At 30.0% G+C, this 23,375-nt stretch overlaps 1 protein-coding gene across 1 annotated transcript in view; it reads right to left on the bottom strand.

Moving 5' to 3' along the window:
• Positions 1-23,375, bottom strand: part of LOC107867778 (beta-galactosidase 16) — a 44,089-nt gene that overhangs the window by 4,021 nt on the left and 16,693 nt on the right. Inside the window, exons 2-12 of the mRNA XM_016714181.2 lie at positions 18,503-18,598; positions 8,166-8,278; positions 7,987-8,053; positions 3,657-3,749; positions 3,346-3,489; positions 3,055-3,149; positions 2,690-2,798; positions 2,415-2,499; positions 2,109-2,227; positions 1,861-2,031; positions 1,510-1,691 (exon numbers count right to left, since the gene is read on the bottom strand). Of these exons, the coding sequence (XP_016569667.2) occupies positions 1,510-1,691; positions 1,861-2,031; positions 2,109-2,227; positions 2,415-2,499; positions 2,690-2,798; positions 3,055-3,149; positions 3,346-3,489; positions 3,657-3,749; positions 7,987-8,053; positions 8,166-8,278; positions 18,503-18,598 (1,274 nt within the window). The remainder of the gene's footprint in view (positions 1-1,509; positions 1,692-1,860; positions 2,032-2,108; positions 2,228-2,414; positions 2,500-2,689; positions 2,799-3,054; positions 3,150-3,345; positions 3,490-3,656; positions 3,750-7,986; positions 8,054-8,165; positions 8,279-18,502; positions 18,599-23,375) is intronic.

Raw genomic sequence — 23,375 nt, 5'->3', positions numbered from 1 at the left:
AAAATAGATGTAATTTTTTTAATTTTTTTTTGAAGTTAGGACTTTTTTCTTAGCCCCACCCCCCAAAAAAAAAAAAATTTATTTAAAAAAAATTCAATTTTTTAACTTCACCATCCTTTATCAAATATATTTTTATTATTTTGTGTTAAATTTATACAAATGCTTTTAGAATTTTTTTTTCTACTTGTGTTATGAACACAAGAAAATAAGTAAGAAATAATTTATTTTTTTTAAAAAATATTTTTATTTTGGATTACATACTGAATAAACTTGTAGCATACACAAAAAATGCATACAAATTTTGTACTTGTCATCGGTGTCACGTCTCAAAACATAAAAAAATAAAATTTGTTATTGTAAAAAATAAATCCTGTTATATTTATTTGATCTACTATTTTATTGACTTTGTTAGAATTTACATGAATTTAACAGCTTAATATATCTACATGACATAATTATGATAAATTAGTAGGAAGAAAATTATTTTATTAACAATTATTGATAAATTTAACATTTATAATAGTTAAGGGCATTTTAGTAAACTTACCAGTTATAATATAGTACCATACTATCAAATCAAACAATAAAACTATCATTAAACAGCAGTGAACGATACAGTCTATCCAAACATTGTACTGCACTGTACTATACCATACCATACAGTACCATACATTATGAAACCATGACAAACCACCATCCAAACAAAGTATTAGGGTCAAAATTTTCGCTTAAACATGAATTAGTTGGATCAAAATTGAAGCTTTGTGATCACAATTATATTTTTTTTTTATAATTTATATGTCGTAGATGAATGTCAGTTGACTTTGAAGAATTTCTTGTGTAAAGGTTAGGTTTAATTGTATTGTTTTGATATCTTTATTATCTTATTATTTTATTTTAATTTACAAATGCTAGATGAATGTGGGTCGGCTTTGAAAATTTTTTTAGGTAAAAGTTAGGTTTAATTGTATTATCGTAATATCTGTATTAGTTTGTTATTTTATGGTAGTTTACAGTTCGTAGATGAATCTTGATCGGCTTTGAGAAATTTTAAATTTGTATGTAAAATTTAAGTTTAATTGTATTGTTTTGATATCACTTTTATCTTATTATTTTGTTGCAATTTACAGGTGATAGATAAATGTTGGTCGGCTTTAAGGAATTTTTTTATATAAAGGTTAGGTTTAGTTGTATTATTTTGATATCTCTATTATTGTATTATTTTGTTATTGTTTACGGGAGGGAGATGGGTGTCGGACGACTTTGAAAAAAATTTTGTGTGTAAAGATTAGATTTAATTATATTATTTTGATGTCTCTATCAATGTATTGTTTTGTTGCAATTTACAGATGATAGATATATCGATCGACTTTTAAAAATATATCTTTACATGATATTAAATTTAATTGTTATCTTTATCTATATTATTTAAACAAATATCCTATTTAATGTAATGTTTGAACTCATTAAAGTGGGTACATGCTCAAGGCGCATTTGAAATTCAATTACCTGGCAGTATACCAAAGATAATCGGAGACATCTTTTGTAGTATTCGTTTGCTCCAACAATGTTTGTGATCTCACTGTGGTTGCATCAAATTGAGGAATAACCTCTTGGAATTGTTCCCATTTCTCCGCTGAATCAAACTTGAACACTGGCCTATAAGTTCTCGTGTTGACTTGTGTACTCACCTAATATCACACATATCATATTCAGTTTTAATGTGATTAAAAAATAGTTCTATTACTTTGTTGTTATAGTGAGTTGTGTACTTTACTGTGCTGAAAAATTGTTATGTTACTTTATGCTATAGTAGATCAAGTTCAGTGATTGTATGTGAAAGCAACTCCAAAACTGTACCTTGGCTGTATTGAAGGCTACAATTTTGCAGTCAGGCAAGATGCTTATAGATTTTGGAGGTAATTGATATGTCAAATTTTGGAATTGCACTGTTACACTTTCCCCACTATTATCTCTGTTCACAAGGAATGCTGCGCACTTAGTTCCTGAATCTCCACTGAATACATAAGCCTGCAGGTTTCGCCATTGAAAATAAGAACTATAGCTATGTAAATTCTAGAAAACAATAGGCTTGTGTAATGTATTACCTCCTGTAGTGGACCTAAAGAGTGCATGGTGGGAAAAGCAGAAAGTATGGCCTCCAGGCATAACTTTACTGCTGCATGTAATTCCTTCAAATGACCCCATTTTGGTTGTCTAAGTAAACCTGAGTCACAATTGAGTTTAAGTTTTGGGATAAAACTTAAGTAAATCCCTATGATAAACATTAGTAATACGTAGTAGTACTAATACAAATGGTAAGTAACCTGTCATCACATGTTAAAAAATTCACCTAGCGTGAAGAGTGTTGGTATATGTAACTTATATTAAAAGAAAATGCTAGGATAGCTTACCATACTCGTCAAGGGGGGCCTGATCATAATAACCTGTAATCATAAATTCTGCAGCACTCCTGCCAAAATTTGTGCCTCCATGATACTGATTGTTAACAAAGAAAAAAACATCAAAAAACAACACCTCGGTTTGAAACAAGTAGAGGTTAACTATATGAATCCTCACTGGTCATGTTTCTATATTTAGATTCATCGATCTCAAGCAAATGGTGAAACATTTCCCATTAAAATGTTGATGACTTGGTTTGCTAGAAAGATATTTCACGAAAGTTTACCATATAATAGTTGATGAAGCTTCCATTCTTCCTTGCAATGAAGAGGGCAACATGATATGCCATGTCTTCTGCTGATCTGAGTAGTGCACTCTCACCATACACTTGATAGCTAGTAAAAATGAAAACAAACTTCAACAACTTTTATTTATTTATTTATTTATGAATAAATAAATCTGAAAGCAGAGTACTTAATTATTTTCTATGTTGCCGAACTCTTCAAAAATGTTATTTGGTGCGTGTCGGGTCTTTCGAAAATAGTGCATTTTTGGAGCATCCTGCCTGAATGCAACAACATTTTTGAAGAGTTCGAACAACTTAGATACTTAGATTATTTTAGTAGAGCTGTTTGACAAGCTAACTCTTACAAGCTAGTCCAGTCCTCTGTCCAGATAGATGGCTTATTTGGTGCATTAGGCCCTTTCCATGTTTCTCCACATCTCATTCCATTGCATGTGTTAATCTGCACACGAAACATACATACTTTAAATTAGTGGCGCAAACCACTTTGACATCTTTAATCCATTCTTCTAGTGCAATCTAGCAAAATATCAATACTTCTCATGTCATGTCAAGTCAAAATAGGTCAAACAAATTGAAACGGAGAAAATATAGAATTATTAGTAAGCTAAATCCAATACAAAAGAGGACATATATACAATAGGATCAGGAGCATCATCTTGTTTACACATGATCCAAGGTACACCAGTGCCAAGTTCCACAGCCATTTTTGCTGCCCAACGAACATAAGGTGGTCCCTTTTTTCCGAATGCTTTCTCCTTATTTTGATATTCGTTCTCAATCTGCATACGTCAAAGAATTTAGTAAAATTAATAAAATCACAAAAGTAGTACCAATTAGGTGGTGATTTTCTTGTGTGACCAGGCAGGCCAACTTAGAAGAACTAACAAAGAGACACAACTGTCCCAATAATCAATATAGTAGAAGAATATTATGGATATTATTTAACCTGTGAGAGTATAATTGGACCTCCTTGTGAGGCATATAACCCTTCTGACTTTATCAAGTTCACTATCTTTGTTGTAAAGTTTTGCATGTAAAACTGTCAAACAAAAGAGACAAAGGTTAATGCTCCTATCAATTCAAGCCACACACAAAAAGAGTGATCGAATAGTGAATTGAACAGTAATTAATTCATTGATAAATTACAAGCCACACACAAAAAGAGTGATCGAATAGTGAATTGAACAGTAATTAATTCATTGATAAATTACTTAGTGACATACACCCTCCGTCCCAAATTTCCTAATTTGATTTCTCATTTTATTTGTTTTTTCTCATTAATTAAGAAAAGACAATTTTTTTTTCCATTATACTCTTAGTAATTGATTACTCCTTGTTACTAGTAAGGATGGACGTTCGGTATTTAATTCGGTATTTTCATAATTTGGGTTCAATAATTTAATAATCAGCAAAATGAAAGTAGATATCAAACACCCTACCATTAAACTTTGGTCCGGTAATCGGTAAATTAAATTTTGGGTCAATAAGGAATTCGGTAATACCATATTAAAGTTGGACATGCTTGTAGTGATCCTATTTGGTGATAATAGTGGTGATTTTCAACCAACGTTTCGAGAAAAATTCAATTTCGTTTGGTAGTTTTAAACTTCTGAATACACAGTTTTACACCAGAAAAATTCAATTTTGTTTGGTCTTGTTACACGTTGATATGTGTGGCTCAATTAATGAAACACCTTAAAACCTATGTTATTGTAGTTTGATCCAACCCCACGAAGGAGAGAACGGGATGTAACACGAAGAACCCCTAATTACTTTTTATAAATTTGATGGAGTGCAATATGTGTTATGTTGTCTGTCAAGTGATGAGTTTTGCGATAATTTTCATCTGTTGTTGACACGTGAACACAAGAATTAAGAAGGTCTGATCAGGTCCCTTGGTTAAAGCCATATTCTGACCTATGTTAGGAATATTAGAGTTAATGTCAATTTCTCTTACAGTGGATAATTTTATGCTATAACTGAAAACGTAATGTATATATGTACGCTGCCAGTTTCGCCCTATCAATCATCTATGCCACAATGCAAGACTAGTTAGGATCAGTTTAATAATGAATCTTCTCTGTTCATTTTGTATTATCATAATTGTGTATTGAAGTGTATATAATTGTATCAAAAAAGAAAGAGGAAGAGCACAAGACTTCGGGACAAGAAAAAAATAGTTGGTCAGAGCGTACACATTTCATATATATGCACCAGGAATCATGTCTCATAAGACAAATATGTAAAGAAACAAATGATTATTATTGTTAGTTCTCATAAATTCTACTGGAATCCAAGAGCTTACACTGAATAGAGAAAAGAAAAATAATGAAAAATCTCTACAGTTTCTCCGGAAAAAAAATTGAGGAAGATTAAAACAAGCCTCCCTTAAAGACATAGGAAAAATTATACATTAAACATGGAAAATTTAGTAGCCTTCGGACGTGTAGGCGATGAAATATACGTACTAAAAAATCAAAAGTATTTACCCTCACTGATTAGCCACAACTTGCAAGAGGCAGAGAAAGTAGAAGATTTTTTACTTTCCGGTTTTTTTAGTAAAGTGTACAAAGTTTTGAAATATTTATTGACTTTTGAATTTTGAGTTTTTCTTTTTTGACCTTTTGTACAAGAATTAGAATATGGACTTTGGTTTAGGGTCAATTTGTGGCCTTTGGAGTGTGAACTGTGTATGTGGCCTATGAGTCACTTAACTATAATTGGACATTCAGAAAATATCAAATATCAAATATCAAACGGTACTAATATGTTTTATCAACCCCGAACTCAAATACCGTAATTTTAAAAATTTTACTCCTAAATATCATCCCAAATACTAAATTATCGAATATCAATTATCAAATTTTTTGATTTGGTTCAATTTGGTAATTTGATTTTTGGTATTTTATGTGCACCCCTAGTTACTAGCATTGAATTATCAAATCTTGAAAAATGTTGCAAACACTTTGGTAATCCTATAATCCTAATTATTCATGCAAAAAGTGTCTTGGTATCAGTCATATAATAACTCCATCAATATTGAAACTAACAACATGACACAATTAATAGGGGCAAAAGAGTAAAGTTACATTACCAATCATTATTTTCTTAATAGTTGTGTCATTTTAATTTGGGACAGAGGGAGTACTTGAGTAAATTTAATGGGTGGTCATTTAACTTTGTGTTCATTATTCAAAAGTCACTATTCTTTGTTTTGTTACATAAAAGTTATTTAACTTTGCCTCATTTTTTCACAAAAGTCATTTTGATAAAATTTAATTTAAAAACTACCTAATATGTGGGATGGAATAAAAAAAGATCTCTTATGTTTGAAGGTAGGTTCAAAATGGTCCCTCAAATGTACGTTCGAGCAATTTTAATCCATTATACTGCTAAAAATAAGCCTTTTGATTTACATATATTTGACAAAGTCTACCGATTAAATTTGAAAATTAAAAAAAAAGTAAAACCAAAAAATTTTTAAATTTATTTATCATAAATGTACAATAATTATATTTTTACTACACTATTTTTTTGATTAATTTATAGATACTTTTTCTTTACTTTTGTTACAGATTTTTAGTAGATTATTAAGTAAATAAATATATTTTTAAGTTACTTTATAATAGTTTCTATGAATATTATTATCAATACGTTGAATATGCGGAGTAAACTGTAATATTTTTAGTAAATAGAGATACTAAAAGAAATTCAAAAATAAAATAACATTACCTATTATGAATTAAAAAGGTTTAAAAGTTTTGGATGATAGATTTTTTTTTGAGAGGTTAGGGGGGAGTTGAAAGATTAGTTGAAAATATGGGTATGGTAAAAATTATAAATTTATACTAGTATCTTACTCTTTTATATTCCAATTATATAAAAGAATTAATTTCAAGTATACATTTTTATATTGGTGATAAATACGTCGAAGGAATTGGTATAAAGAAATCAAAATAATCAAAGAAAGTGTGTTATCATATGTAACATGAGAGATCAACGTTATGAAATGAAACTTGTGAAGGGGTCTATGAAATTATTCTACAAATAATTAAATTAACCTAGAAAGCAACATCAAATCCTCCAATAAATAATTTTTTTTTTTTTTGCAAAGAATACATCTCTAAATGTGATTCAATATTAGTTTTTTTTTACTTTTTACAGTTTTGTAAAATTTAACAATCGAAATTTGTTAAGTATTTTACTAAGTTCAAATATACTCACATTTAGCAAGCTTAAAGTATCAAAACTACTTAAAAGTATATTTGAGAGACCATTTTGAACCTACCTTCAAATACAAGGAATCTTTTTTACACTCCTCCATTTCAAAAAGAATGAACTAATTTGATTTGATACGGAGTTTAAGAAAATAAAGAAGACTTTTGAATGTTGTAGTGTTAAATTAAAGATGTGTAAAATGTACTAAAATGCCCTTCAATCTTTTGATCTTAAACATGCCACAAGAAAAATTAAAATTAAAAAGTTGCTAAAAAGGGAAAAAGAGTTATTCTTTTTTAAATGGATTAAAAAGGAAAGTAGGTTATTCTTTTTTAAACGAGGGAGGGGGGGGGGGGGGGGGGGAGTATTTATTTATTGCATTTTAATCAAATTTTGTCTAAGTGACTTTTGTGAAAGGTGAGACAAAGTTAAATGAATTTTGTCTAACAAAACATAGGATAATGACTTTTAGGTAATGAACACAAAGTTGGATGACCATCCATGAAATTTACTTGACATACTTTGACCGGATATGAAATTTAAGAAATAAGGAAAAATTTGGTGATTATCAAATTATTCTTTATTAAAAAATGTGCTACTACTACTCTTAATTATGTGAGACTTTATACGTGGGACCAATAACGGTAAAAATGAATTGTGTTTTTAAATAGTTACCAAATAAGAAAAGATGACATTCTTTTTGGAACGGACCAAAAAAAATGACGATACATAAAATGGATGAAGGAAGTATTATTTTACATGCATTTTAGAGCTAGGTGCAGGCCAAGTTACTCTTCACTTTTGATGCAACATATGTGTTGGTTTCTAAAAAAATACACTATTTTTGAAAAATTTGACATGCATCTGTTGATATTTTTGAAGAGTCTGAGCAATGTAGGGTGCACATAAGATTCATTTTTTATGAAACATTTTATGAAATGTAGTACCATGAATTGCGTACACCTACCTTTTCCAGACTCTACTTTATGAGAATATACTGATATGTTGTTATTATTATCAACTTATTAGAAAAAAATCCAAGAAAAAGGGATTATTACCTTAAAAGGTTCATTATCAGATCGATAAACAATGCCAGGGACATCATGTAACCAAAATGGGAAGCCCCTGTAAAATTCAACAATATGATTGATATTATTATGAAAAGGGAACAAAACATGATAGTAAATACTATTTGCGCTAAAAAAAAAAATAGTAATAACATTTTTTTTAATATTACCCATAAGTCCATTCAGCCTCAATATATGGCCCAATGCGAAGGCAAGCATATAGACCTTGTACTTGAATTTCCTTCATAAATGCTACTATGTCATGCCTTCCACTAAAATCATACTGACATCACATTATAAATAGAAATTAGCATATTCCAAAAAAAAAAAGATATTCAAAATTCTGTTTTTAGTTGGACGAAAGTCATTTTCAGAAAAATGTTTTCAATGACACAAACATCAATGATAATATTATTGGGTTTGAAATCGAGAGGGCGTCATGCAGAAGCTAATAGTTGGAAATTATTAATACAATAAATAAGATGACAAGAAAAATATACTAAAACATAATATTATTGATATGATTCGGCCAATTGGCCGACATATTAAAAACCTAAATAAAAAACATAAAAAGTATTTGAGAGAAAAGCTCCCTCTAAACAATACTCTTAAACGACTACATTGTGGATGTTATTGTGTTTGACTTGAGAAGAGAGATCTTCTATTTATAGAGTTAAAAAATACTTCCCTTAAGAAAGAAAAACCTAATAGAAAGAAGAAACCTGATAGGAAAAAGAGATCTTTTTCAACAGGGAAACCTTTTTCCAAGTAATTGTAATTATGATAGGAAATCAGATAAAGTAGAAAATTCAGGGCAAATCCTAACAAATATTTTATTCAAAAATGAAAAAAATTAGTCCATGAATATTCAGAGAATAGTAGAAGAAAGTATAATTGGGGAGATCCTTTGTTAGCCCAAGATTCTTCACTAAGATCAGAAAATTCAACTAAGAAAAGAAAGTTATGAAAGAGAAGGGAGATAATGGATAGAGAGCTTAGCTATAGAAGAAGACTTTTTGAATTAATTGGTAACAAATGCATAGAATTATAACTATTTATACTTGTGCAGGATGATTCTAGATTCGAAAAGATCTAGAGATTACAAATATCTAACTCTCTAGAATATCTACACACTTCCTAGATACAACTACAAGAAAATTCTAGTAATCTGATCTTCTAGCACTACTCTAGAATATTTCGATAATTCTACAATATGTTTGTCCAAGATACTACACTAGAAAAATCTAAAAACTTTACTAGAAAAATTATTATTTCAAAAAATCAACTTTAATAATTTTCACACTCTCCTTTAAAGTGATTTTTTGAAAGCTATCCCAAGCTTGTTGCAAGAGAACTCAAATAAAGTTTTGAATTGTGCATTGATGAAAATCATCATAGTTTTTACGTGACTCTTCTTGCCTTTTTAAATAATGAAGAATTTCTATCACCGATTGACACCGCGAAGAAACAAGAATATGTATTGATAAAATTTTTATTTATATAGAGGACTGGCTTGATAATAGTACTTGTTGGTCTTTGCGAACCATATGAATCACCTTCACGCAAAGTTTCATGTTGTTGAGTTTCTCGGCTCCACCTTTTTTTTAGCTCCTTGACAATTATATTATTTGGCAAAGCATTTGTCATGGGAAAGTTTGAAACTCCCGAGTTCAATATTTTAGAACCCTCTCATTCAGATTCAACTCCGAAGTACCAAAAAAAATTCATCAATATTAACCTCTTCATTATCTACTTGTCCATCTGAAATTGAGTCAACACAGTCTATTTTTTTATTTGCTTGCTCTTTAGCTTCTCTCTTAATTCTTTCTTTGAACAGGACATCACTTGTACATAGAGTTTCACACACTACATGTTCAGAATCTTCTTCAACATTCTTCACGTTAAGACTTTTATTTTCAATTTCAAGATCTACTTATTTAATTTTCTCAATAGCACCTATCATGACATTAGTTTGAATATCTTTAAAAAAAAATTGCTTTTTGTTGATGAAATTAGTGTTGTCCTTATCCACATGATAGATTATATTATATTCTGAATTCACAATCCAGTGTCTTTCAAAATTGAAAAAAGTCAACGCATCTATTGTTCGACTCTTAGCTACGAAGCACCTTCCCCAGTCTTTTTCTTCTCTTCAACAACTTTTTCAGTATGAACCAAATAAGTTTACGTGGTTTGACAATATCTCCTTATATGTTCTATTTTATTACACTAATAATACTTAAGAGGCCTCTTATCATAATTATCATAATACTTTTTCTTCTTTTTAGGAAAATTTTAACAACTATCTGAGAATCGACAGTGAGGCATATCTTTTGCTTTTCCTTTAAAGTTTCTCTTATCAGCTACAAGAGCATTTTCTTCTCCTTCTTTGTCAAATATACCAGCTCCTATAACGATAATCAATTCTTAAAATCTTTCAAGGATGTTTGTTGAGCCCATCCTTGAATAAACGTAACAAAGAAAATATATTATGATTTCAACTCAGGAATGATAATTCTCATTTGTGCTTCGGAGATAGCCTCATCCAAATTCAACAAAAAGATCTCAGAGCATAAGTTCTTAATCTTTAAAAAATACTCGGCTATTGAAAGATTATCTTGAGTGGCGTTAGCCAATTCATTCTTCAATATCCGTAGCCGAGCTTCATTCTTCTTGTTGAATGATTGATCGAAGATCTTTCATATTTCATGAGTTGATTTGCACCTTAAAATATAATCATATAAACCGGATGAGAAATAAATATCAGGATGAACTCTACCTTAGCACATTGATTTACTTTCACTTCTTGTATGCATTACTATTTGTTAGCATGATGATGTAAATATTTTATATATTAATGTAACCATATATTGTTGTATATTAGTATAATTACATAGATTTGATTTAGTAATTAAAGAAAATAATTGTGACTTTAGTAAGCAGATTTAGTGGGATAGAATAACGAATTTAAAGGGATAAAAAAATTGATCTTTAGGGATAGGAAGACGGATCTTTAGGGATGTAATCATTGAATATTTTTTATTTAATGACAAGACTCTCAATATTGAGGGGCATTCAACAGAAAATTGACATGGTATCAGAGTTTTCTCTTGGCTATCTTGTTTCATAGAGTTCATTTGTCCTTCCTTTCAGTCTTTTTGGAAAATTTCAGTTTTTGTTGATTGCTCCTTGGCAATTAACACCTTGGACTTTGATCTTGGTTATTTTGGTTATTCTTTTTGAGTTAGTGTTTCTAGTTTTCATAACTATGACTTCATATCAGTTTCAATCATTCAGTACTCGTTTCATTGGAAAGAATTTTTTGTTATTGGAGTTTTAGTTTCAGATATTTGTCACTGAAAAAGAACTATGGGGCCATATAGATGGAACCGATCCTGCTCCTACTGATCCTACAAAGTTAGGTGAATGGAAAATTAAAGATGGTCGGGTGATGACATGGATTTTAGGGTCAATTGACCCTCTTATTGTTCTTAATCTCAGGCCTTACAAGACAGCTAAAGCCATGTGGAATTATTTACAAAAGGCTTACAAGCAAGATAATAGTGCCCGACGCTTTCACTTAGAGTATGAAATTGCTAATTACTTTCAAGGTGGTCTTTTTGTTCAGGATTATTTTTCTGGATTTCAGAACTTATGGGCTGAATTTATAAATATAGTTTATGCCAAAATACCTGCCGAATCTCTCTCTGTAATTCAATTAGTTCACGAGCAAAGCAAGCAAGATCAATTTTTGATGAAGTTACGCTATGAGTTTTAGAGTGTTTGCTCCCACTTGATGAATCATGACCCATCTCCCTCCTTGGATGTTTGTTTTAGGAAATTACTTCGTGAAGAGCAGCGTTTTATCACATAAAATTATTTCAAGCAAGTTGATGATATTATTGTTGTATTTGTTGTCCAAGGTAAAAAAAAAGGGTAGGGATATGATTAGAACTCAATGCTACAGTTGCAAGGGATATGGTCATATTGCTAGCAATTGTGTCAAGAAGTTTTATAATTATTACAAACAACAAGGACACATTATCATAGAGTGTCTCACATGCCCTCAAAACCGCAAGGTTAATGTTTTTCAAGCTGGGACAAATGGTTTTACTACTGAGAACTCATCTTCGGGACAAGTTCTTACTCCTGAAATAGTAAGACAAATGATCATGTCGGCTTTTTCAGCTTTAGGGCTACAAGGTAATGATCTTGCATCTAAATTTTGGCTTGTTGATTCTGGAGCTTCCAATCATATGACCAACTTATATAGTATGCTAAAAAATATTCGTAAGTATCATGGTCCATCACAAATTCAAGTTGCCAATGGTAGTAATTTACCCATTACCAAGGTTTGGGATATTACTAAAACTTTCAACAATGTTTTTGTGTCACCAAAGCTCTCCACTAGTCTTATTTCAGTTGGACAATTGGTAGATAACAATTATGATGTGAATTTTTCTCGAAATATTGTCTTGTGCAGGATTAGGTGTCGGGGACGATAATTGTGAAGAGGCATAAAGTTGGATGACTATATACACTTTTTTATTCCTCGTGTTCTATTATTTGCTTGTACTTCTACACCTAGTAAGACTGAGGTATGGAATAAGCGCTTAGGACATTCAAATTCTGTTGTCTTATCTCATTTATCAAATTCAGGTTTATTGGGGAACAAAAATCAATTTTTCACTGCTTCCTTTGATTGTTCTACTTGTAAATTAGGAAAGAGTAAAATTCTTTCTTTTCTTAATTTTGGTAGTCGTGCTACAAGGTATTTTGATGTCATTCATTGTGATGTTTGGGTATTTCACCAATTGTTTCTCATCCTTATTTCAAGTACTTTGTGACATTTACAGATGATTATAGTCGATGTACGTGGGTATATTTTCTTCGTTCCAAATTTGAGGTATTTTCCATATTTAAGATATTTTTGGCCTATATTGAGACTCAATTTTCTATTTTCATCAAATTATTAAAATCTGATTCTGGTGGAGAATATATATCTTATGAGTTCAAAAATTTTTTGCTTGAAAAAAAAATTCTCTCACAACGCTCCTGCCCATATACACCGCAACAAAGTGGGGTTGCTGAACGTAAAAATTGCCATCTTTTAGATGTCACTCGTACTTTATTGCTTGAGTCCTCTGTTCCATCTAAGTATTAGGTGGAAGCTTGATCTACTGCTATTTTTTTAATTAATAGCATACCATCTAAAGTCTTAAATCTTGAATCTCCATATTTTCGTCTTTATCACAAAAATCCAAGCTATGATAATTTTCATACATTTGGCTATATTTGTTTTGTGCATCTTCCTCCTTCTCAGTGTAATAAAATTTCTGCCCAGTCTACTAAATGTGTTTTTATGGGTTATAGTACTTCACAGAAAGGTTTTCTCTGTTATGATCCACGTTCTAATAAATTTCATGTTTCTAGAAATGTTGTTTTCTTTGAGAATCAATATTTTTTTCTGACTCCTTTTGAGTCATCTCCTGCTTCTCTTCTTCTTCCTACTTTTGAAGATTTTTCATCTTCTTCTAAGCGGTTCAAACCTGGATTTGTGTATGAACGTTGGCGGCCAACTTTACCCACTCCTGGTATTGATCCGCCACCTGAAACTGCTCTACAACTACAATCTGAGAATTCTTCAAGGCCTGCTCCTCTTGAGCCCACTCGGCGACCTACGAGAGTGTCTCGTACTCCTAATCAGTATGGATTTTCATCTACTTTATCCACCATTTCTGTTCCAACTTGTTACTCACAAGCTTCCAAGCATAAATGTTGGCAGAAGGCAATGGAGGAAGAACTCTTGGCTCTTAAAGAAAATGACACATAGGATATTGTTTCATGTCCTTCAAATGTCCATCCAATTGGATGTAAATGGGTTTATTCAATTAAACTTTATTTTGATGGAACTCTTGATTGGTGCAAAGCTCGGTTGATTGTTCTTGGTAACAAGCAGGAGTAGGTATAAACTATGAAGAGACTTTTGCACTGGTAGAAAAAATGATGACGGTGCGAACTATTATTGCCATTGCTGCTTCATAAAATTGGACTCTTTATCAAATGGATATCAAAAATATTTTTCTTCATGGTGATCTCAAAGAGGATATTTATATGAAACCTCCACCAGGTTTGTTCTTATTGCCTACATCAGATGTATGCAAGTTAAATGGCCTTTGTATAGATTAAAATAAGATCTCAGAGCTTGGTTTGACAAATTTCGATCTACTTTGCTACAGTTCTCTTTTGAGCAGAGCAAATATGACTCATCTTTGTTTCTTCGGAAAACATCCACAGGTTGTGTTCTTCTTTTGATATATGTAGATGACATTATTATTACAGGAACTGATTTTTCACTAATCTCTAGCTTGCAACAACAACTTAAGGATTCTTTTTATATGAAAGATCTTGGTACTCTTACATATTTCTTAGGTTTGGAAGTTCATCGTGATTCATCCGGGGTGTTTCTAAATCAACACTAATATACCCAAGATTTGATTTCTTTGGCAGGTTTTCAGGATACTCCATTAGAATTAAATGTAAAGTATCGCCGGGAGGAAGGCAATCTTCTTCCTGATCCAACTATATTTCGACAATTAGTTGGGAGCTTAAATTACCTTACTATTACCAGGTTTGATATCTCTTCTGCAGTTCAACAAGTTAGTCAGTTCATGTAAGTTATCTATCATCTTCATTTGGTGGTTGTCCGTCGCATCATTCGATATCTCCTAGGAATATCTACTCGTGGATTATTCTTTCCTAGTAGTTCGCCTATTCGTCTTAATGCTTTTAGTGATTCTGATTGGGCAGGATGTTCTGACACTCGTCGTTCGGTTACTGGTTGGTGCATGTTTCTTGGAGAGTCTTTGATATCTTAAAAGAGTAAAAAGCAAGACCGCGTATTAAAATCTTTAACAGAGGCTGAATATCGAGCAATGTCTACTACTTGCTCTGAGATTGTGTGGCTTCATTGATTACTTGCTGAGATTGGATTTCCTCAATCTAATCCTACCCCTCTCCATACTGATAATACAAGTGCTATTCAGATTATTACTAATCCGATTTATCATGAGCAGACCAAACACATCAAAGTAGACTGTCATTATATACAAGAAGCTGTAGATAATGGTGTCATTACTCTTCTGCACATGTCCACTGATCTTCAAATAGCTGATGTATTTACAAAATCAATGGCATGACGACGACATCTGTTTCTTGTTAGAAAATTGATACTTCTTGATCTACCAACATCAATTTCAGGGGGGATGTTAGCATGATGATGTAAATATTATATATATTAATGTAACCATATATTGTTGTATAGTAGTATAATTATATAGATTTTATTTAGTAATTAAAGAGAATAATAGTAACTTTAGTAGGCAGATTTAGTGGTATAGAATAGCATATTTAGAGGGATAGAAAAGTTGATCTTTAGGGATAGAAAGACGGATCTTTAGGGATGTAATCATTTGAATATTTTCTATTTAATGGCAAGACTCTCAATATTGAGAGGCATTCAACAGAAAATTGATACTATTTTTGATCCGTCGTTAGAAGGACTTGTGCTACTTGCATTAACTTTTCATAAATCTTCGTTCACAAGGTATGATTTCATATATATTTTTTATATCTTGTAATTAAACTAATTTAATAACTCAATTCCCATTCCATTACCACGACCGCTAAAATCCATTTCGAGAAATCAATTGAATCTATCACTAACCGGATCTTAAAATAAAATTCAAAAGTCAAATGTATTACTATGATTCTGATATCATGTAGAGAATAACAGAAGAAAAGTATAATTAGGGAGACGTTTTTCTAGCCCAAGATCATTAACTAATATTAGAAGATTCAACTACGAAAAGGAAGCTATAAAAAAGATAATGGATAAAGAGCTTGGCTGTAAAAGAAGATTTTTTTGAATTGATCCAGTTGGTAACAAATGCATAGGATTACCCCTATTTATACTTGTGTAGGATGATTCTAGATACTACAAGATATGAAATATTTTATGTTATACAAGATCTAGACTATTCTATGATACTACAAATATCTAACTCTCTAAAATATCTACACACTTCTTAGATACAATTACAAGGAAATTCTAGTAACCTTATTTTCTAATACTACTCTAGAATATCTAGATAAATCTATAAGATGCTTATCCGACATACTACAGTAGACAATTCTAGAAATTTTACTAGAAAAATTATCATTCCAAAAATCTAATTTAATAATTTAAAGTAATTTTTGAAAGTTATCCAAGCTTATCGTAGAAGAACTCAAACAAAGCTTTGAATTGTGCATTGGTGAAAATCTTAGCAATTTCTGCTGACGCTTTTTACCTCTTCAAATGATGAAGAATTTTTATCAATGATTGACATTGCGAAGAAGCAAGAATGTGTATTGATAAAATTTTCATCTATATCCCAGACTCGATTGACAATAGTCCTTTTTGGCCTTGAAGAATAATATGAATCATCTTTATACCAAGTTTCATGTTGTTAAGTTTCTTGGATCCTTCTTTTTTAGCTCATTGATAGCTATATTATTTGTAGAAGCATTTGTCATGGGTAAGTTTGAAACTCCAGAGTTCAATATTCTAGAACCTTCTCCTTCGGATAAAACTCCGAAATACAAGAAATTTCATATATATCAACCTCTTTATTATCTGTTTCTCCATCTAAAATTGAGTTAACACGGTCATCTTCTTTATATGCTTGCCTTTTAGCTTCTCCCCTAATGCTTTCTCCAAATAGGTCACCGCTTGTATATAGAGTTTCACACACTACTTGCTTATAATCTTCTTCAACATTCTTCACGTTCGAACTTCTATTGTCAATTTCAGGATCTACTTATTTGATTTCCTCGATAACAGCTACTACGTCATCAATTTGAATATATTCAAAATTTTATTGCTTCTTTTTGATGAAATTAGTGTTGTCCTTCTCCATATGATAGATTATATTATATTATGAATTCACGATTTAGTCTCTTTCAAAATTGATGAAAGTCAACGCATCTCTTGTTTGACTCTCAGCTACCAAGACCTTCCCTAGTCTTCTTTTTCTTCTTCTTCTTTAAAAACTTTTTCAGTTTGAGCCATATTAGTCTCCATGGCTTGACAATATCTCCTTGTGTGTACTATTTTATCATATCGATAACACTTAAGAGGCTTCTTATCATAATTGTCATAAAACTCTTCCTTCTTTTTAAGCGAACTTGAACTACCACCTGAGGATCGAGAGTAAGGCATATCTTTTGTTTTTAATATAAAGTTCCTCTTGTCATCTACAAAAGTATTTTCTTCCATTTCCCTGACAAATGCACTAGCTAGTAGCTTCTGTGACGATAATAAATTCTCAAATTCCTTCAAGGATGGTTGTTGAGTCCATCCTTGAATCGATGTAACAATGGAAATGTATTCTAATTTCAAACCACAAATGATAATTATTTTCCATGCTTTAGAGATAGCCTTATCCAAATTCAACAAAGAGATCTCAGAAAATAAGTTCTTAATCTTCAAAAAATACTCGACGATAGACTGATCACCTTGAGTGGTATTAGCTAATCCATTCTCCAATATCTGTAGTCGAGCTTCATTCTTCTTGTTGAACAATTGATCGAGTGTCTTTCATATTTCATAAGCTGATTTACATGTTAAAATATGATCAAATAAACTGAATGAGATTGACCTCTTTCAGATGAACTCCGCCTTCACATTGATTTGCTTTCACTTTTTGCATAACCTACGATTTTTTAATTCGTTGTTAGGAGGATTTGTGTTACTTGCATTAGCAACATCCCACAAATCCTTCCACAAGGTATGGTTCCATACACGTCTTCCATACCTGTAATTAGACTGATGTAACAACTCAATTTCCAATCCATTGGCACGACTGTGGAAATCTATATAGAGAAATCTGTTGAATCTATCATTAACTCAATCTTGCAATAAAACTCAGAAACTAACCTATGGCTATAACTCTGATATTATGTAGAAAATAGCAGAATAAAAGTATAATTGGAGAGACCTTCTGGTAGCCCAAGATTGTTAACTAAGATCGAAAGATTCAACTAGAAGAGGACGTTATTAAAGAGAAGGGAGATGTTGAATAAAAGAGCTTGGCTATAAAAGAAGACTTCTTGAATTGGTTGGATTGGGTTGGATACAAATGCATAAAATGTCCTATTTATACTTGTCTGGGATAATTCTAGATACTACAAGATCTAAACTGTTCTATGTTATACAAGATCTAGACTATTCATGATCCTACAAATATATAACTCTCAAGAATATTCACGAACTTCTTAGATACAATTACAAGAAAATTCTAGTAACTTTATCTTCTAGTACTACTCTAGACTATTTAAATAATTCTACAAAATATTTATTCAAGATACTACACTAAACAATTCTAAAAATTTCAAAAAATCTACTTTAATATTTTCACAACATAATCTGTCCAACACGTACACTTAACAACTCTTTGTACAATACCTGTCCAGGTTGGGGTTCATGAATATTCCAAAATACATAGGTCTCAATCACATCTATTCCGCCTTCTTTAGCTTTAGATATTAAAGATGGCCACATCTGTCATAAATTAAGAAAAAGCAAATTCACAAAGAGAAAGTTAGTTATCACATTACATGATCTTTTTTCTTTATAGAATGTCACGAAAATTGAAAATGGTAGCCAAGTAATGTGAAGTTAAGATTAAAGATAGTTGTATAGCTTAATTGCAAAGAGAAGGGTAAGTTACCTATTTAGTGCCTGTTTTGGATTGTTTTTTTTAAAGTAAGCACTTATTTTGAGAAAAAAAAAATACTTTTCTGAAAAGAATAGTGTTTGGTAAATTTTCAAAAGTATTTTTTAAAAGAAGCAATGCTTTTAAAAAGAAGCAAAAGCAGAAAATTTCTGCTTCTTCCAAAAGCAGAAAATTTCTGCTTTTCAAAACAAGCAGAAGCAGAAGTAGAATCAGAATTTTTTTTATGAAAAAAATATCCCTATCTCTCTCTCTCTCTCTCTCAAACACACACACACACACACACACACATATATACATCCCTTATTAATTAATTAAGATATCTTATAAGTTTAATTAAAGTTTGCTTTTAAAATTTATACTTCATATTTACAACATAATTCTTTATTTTATTTTATGATTTATCTATTATTATTATTATTATTATTTTTATTATTATTATTATTTTATTTTCACTCATTTGTTTTAAATAAATTTGAAAGTACCATTGATGATGATGACCGAAGAATATATAACTTTTTATTTTTTATTATTATATTATTATTATTTTATTTTCACTCATTTGATTTAAATAAATTTGAAAGTATCATTGATGATGATGACCGAAGAATATATAACTTTTTATTTTTTATTATTAATGATAACAAATGCCAAATGAATTATGTTACAAGATTAAATGGTATTTTGACAGTACTTGTAAAAAAAATTTGAATATTTAATTTTAAATAACTAATTCATGAAAAATGACATATTTGTCACCATGTATTGTACATATATGAATATGATGATTGCTTATTCATTTTTGTTTTCTATTTTAATTAATATTTAAATTATTTCAGCTATATATAATTATTTAATATTTTAAAATAAATTTATGCATATAAATATTGATTGAAAATTTTAGAGTACGTGCTTTTTAATTAAATAAAAATAAAATTTTAATTAAAAATATTATAATAAATATTTAAAATAAATTTTCTATATAAATTGATTTTAATAGTAAAAGTCTATCAATATATGTCTGTTTTGGTCATTTGTCTCAAAAAAGCACTTCTTGAAAAAAGATTATCCAAACACAATATGTTTATCAAAATCACTTTTCAAATGAATTTACCAAACACAAATTGTTTTTTTTTTAAAGCACTTTTCTAAAAAGCTATTTTAAAAAAGTGATACTCAAATAAACAGTTTTCTAACAGCAATTCCAAACGGGCTCTTAGATGGTCGGCTAAAATGTAATATTCGTTAGTTAAATATATATATATATATATATATATATATATATATATATATATTATGTGAATCGTATATTAATATACAAAAAAACATATATTTGATGAGTATTATTTTGGGAAAAGGACACAAATGGTCACTCGACCGATATTAATTTCACGAAAATAGCCATGAAATTCAAATTCCATTTTCTAGCCATTTTAATTTGCTGGCTTGTTCTATACATATTCTATACAAATCTTATGCATATAAATATTCTATACGAAAATTATATAGTTTTGAAATACAATTTATATAATAATTGAACAATTTCTTTTTACACATTTTATACAATAATTATATAATTTTATACACTTTCTATATATATATATATATATATATATATATATATACACATATTTGATAGTAATATACAATTCTATACATATATATCTTATATAGATACATATTCTATATAAAAAATATACCATTTTTATATAATTATATTTAATTATTATTTTTAAACAACCTAAAAAAGTAGAATATTTTCAGTTAAAAAATTTGTAGCAAAAAAAATTAAAATATTTTTAGAAATGGCTGAATGAACCAAGTTGAAAACTATATCAGTATTGTATATGGACTGTATCAATATGGAATATAAACCAGGAAATTGCAAGTCATATACCCAAATATGGGTGACTTTAGATATTTGATCTCAATAAGAAATGTCTTTAAAGAATAACCTTCCTTACCTTTTAAGTATAGTACAAGTATCATTTTGCCCCTCTATACCTCAAATATATTTTTTAAACTTTCCATACTTATTTATCTCTCAAATTTTATTTTTTATTATTTTCACTTATTTATTTTTTCCTTTAATTTTATTATTCTATTTTTTATTATTTCATTTTTATTTTCTTTAATTTTATTTTCATGTTTTAATTCATTTGTCTCAACCTTTGTTTTTTTCTGTTTTTCTTTTTTCTCAAGCATTATCTATTTCTTTTTTTTCTCTTTTTAATTCATTTGTCTTTAACCTTTATTTTTTTATTTTTATCAGTTCTCTTTTTTTCCCCCAATTTTTCTCAAACTTTATTTTTATTTTTCCTCTCATTTTTTATTTTCTCAATTTTTTGATTCTTAGCTTTTTTCTTAATCTTTATTTTTTTCTTGTCTTTTTTTTTCTCACTCTTTTTTTTATTTCTCTATTTTGTTTGATCGCTTCTTTCTTTTTCACAGTTCTCTTTTTTCCCCTCATTTTTCTCAAACTTTATTTTTGTTTTTGCTCTCATTTTTATTTTTCTCAATTTTTTTAATTCTTCGCTTTTTTCTTGATCTTTATTTTTTTCTTTCCTTTTTTTCTCAATCTTTTTTTAATTCTCTATTTTGTTCGATTGTTTTTTTCCCTTTTTCTCAACTTCTAGTATATTTTGCTAATAAATAAAAAATTAGATAATCCACAAAGGTATCTTCTTTTTTTGACATCAAAGCAAATTTTAGGGCATGAATTTTTGTTATGAAATTCTTTAAAAATTCTTGAGATAAGTCGTGTCTCTAAGGCGAGAGTTGTAGAATATCTCATAAATAAAGGCATAATGTGGTAGTGTCAACTCTTGCTCGTGGGGCATAATTTATTATTTGAAAGTCCTTGAGCTAAGTCTTGCCTCTAAGGCAAGAGTTGTAGAACATCCCATAAATGAAGACATAGCGTGGTAGTGTCAACTCTTGTCCGTGGTGCATAATTTGTAGTTTGAAAGTCTTTGAGCTAAGTTTTGCCTCTAAGGTAAGAGTTGTTGAACATCTGATAATGAAGACATAACGTGGTAGTATCAACTCTTGCCCGTGGGGTATAATTTGTAGTTTAAAAGTCCTTGAGCTAAGTCTTGCCTCTAAGGTAATAGTTGTAGAATATCTCATAAATGAAAATATAACGTGGTAGAGTCAACTCTTGCTCGTAGGGCATAATTTGTAGTTTGAAAGCCCTTGAGCTAATAAAATCTTGCCTCTAAGGCAAGAGTTGTAGAACATCTCATAAATGAAAACATAACATGGTAGTGTCAACTTTGGCCTGTGGGACATAATTTGTAGTTTGAAAGTCCTTGAGCTAAGTCTTGCCTCTAAGGCAATACTTGTAGAACATCTCATAAATGAAAACATAACGTGGTAGAGTCAACTCTTGCCCGTGGGGCATAATTTGTAGTTTGAAAGTCCTTAAGCTAATTAAGTCTTGCCTTTAAGATAATGGTTGTAGAACATCTCATAAATAAAAACATAACGTGGTAAAGTCGACTCTTGCCCGTGGGGCATAATTTGTAGTTTGAAAGTCCTTGAGCCAAGTCTTGCCTCTAAGACAATATTTGTAGAACAGCTCATAAATGAAAATATAACATGATAGAGTTAACTCTTGCCCGTGTGGCATAAGTAGTTTGAAAGTCCTTGAGTCAAGTCTTGCCTCTAAGGCAAGAGTTGCAGAACATCTCATAAATAAAAACATAATGTGGTAAAGTCAACTCTTGCTCGTGGGGCATAATTTATTGTTTGAAAGTCCTTGAGCTAAGTCTTACCTCTAAGACAATAGTTGTAGAACATCTTATAAATCAAAATACAATGTGGTAGTGTCGACTCTTGCCCATGAAACATAACTTGTTGTTTGAAAGTCGTTGAGCTAATTCTTACCTAGCAATAATTGTAGAACATCTCATAAATGAAAACATAACGTGGTAGAGTCAACTCTTGCCCATGGGGTATGATTTGTTGTTTGAAAGTCCCTGAGCTAAGTTTTTCCTCTGAGGTAAGAGTTATAAAACATCTCATAAATCAAAATACAATGTGGTAGTGTCGACTCTTGCCCATGAAACATAACTTGTTGTTTGAAAGTCATAAGGCTTGCCTCTATAATGTAGTAGTGTCAACTCTTGTCCATGAAATGTAGCTTGTTGTTCGAAAGTCGTAAGTCTTGCCTTTATAATGTGATAGTGTCAAATCTTGCTCATGAGATATAACTTGAATAAAAGAAATCAAAGAAAAGAACAAAATAATAAAAATTGCGGAAAAAGAAGAAAATGAAGAAAAATATTTAAAAATAAAAATCAAAGAAATTATAGAAGTTGAGAGAGAATAGTAAAAAATAAAAGTTGATAAAAAAAAAGAAAGATTAAATAAAAATAAAGGTCGAGAAAAATTTAAAAAGAAAAAATCAAAGAAAAATAAAAAAGTTTTTTTTTTTTTATAAAGTAGACGTTGAAAGGTGTAAAGATAAAAAGTAAGGGTTGAGAAAAACTTAAAAGAACAAAAAAAAGAGGAAAGAAAAAATAAAAAAGAAAAAAATATAAAAGAAAAAAGAAAAAAAAAGAAGTTGAGAGGAGAAAAGAAAAAAAGAGATGAGAAAATTAA

Source organism: Capsicum annuum, chromosome 4, assembly GCF_002878395.1.
Source record: "Capsicum annuum cultivar UCD-10X-F1 chromosome 4, UCD10Xv1.1, whole genome shotgun sequence".
Taxonomy (NCBI): Eukaryota; Viridiplantae; Streptophyta; class Magnoliopsida; order Solanales; family Solanaceae; genus Capsicum; species Capsicum annuum.
Note: the sequence above shows the minus strand (reverse complement) of the source record. Positions and strands in the feature narration are given on the sequence as shown.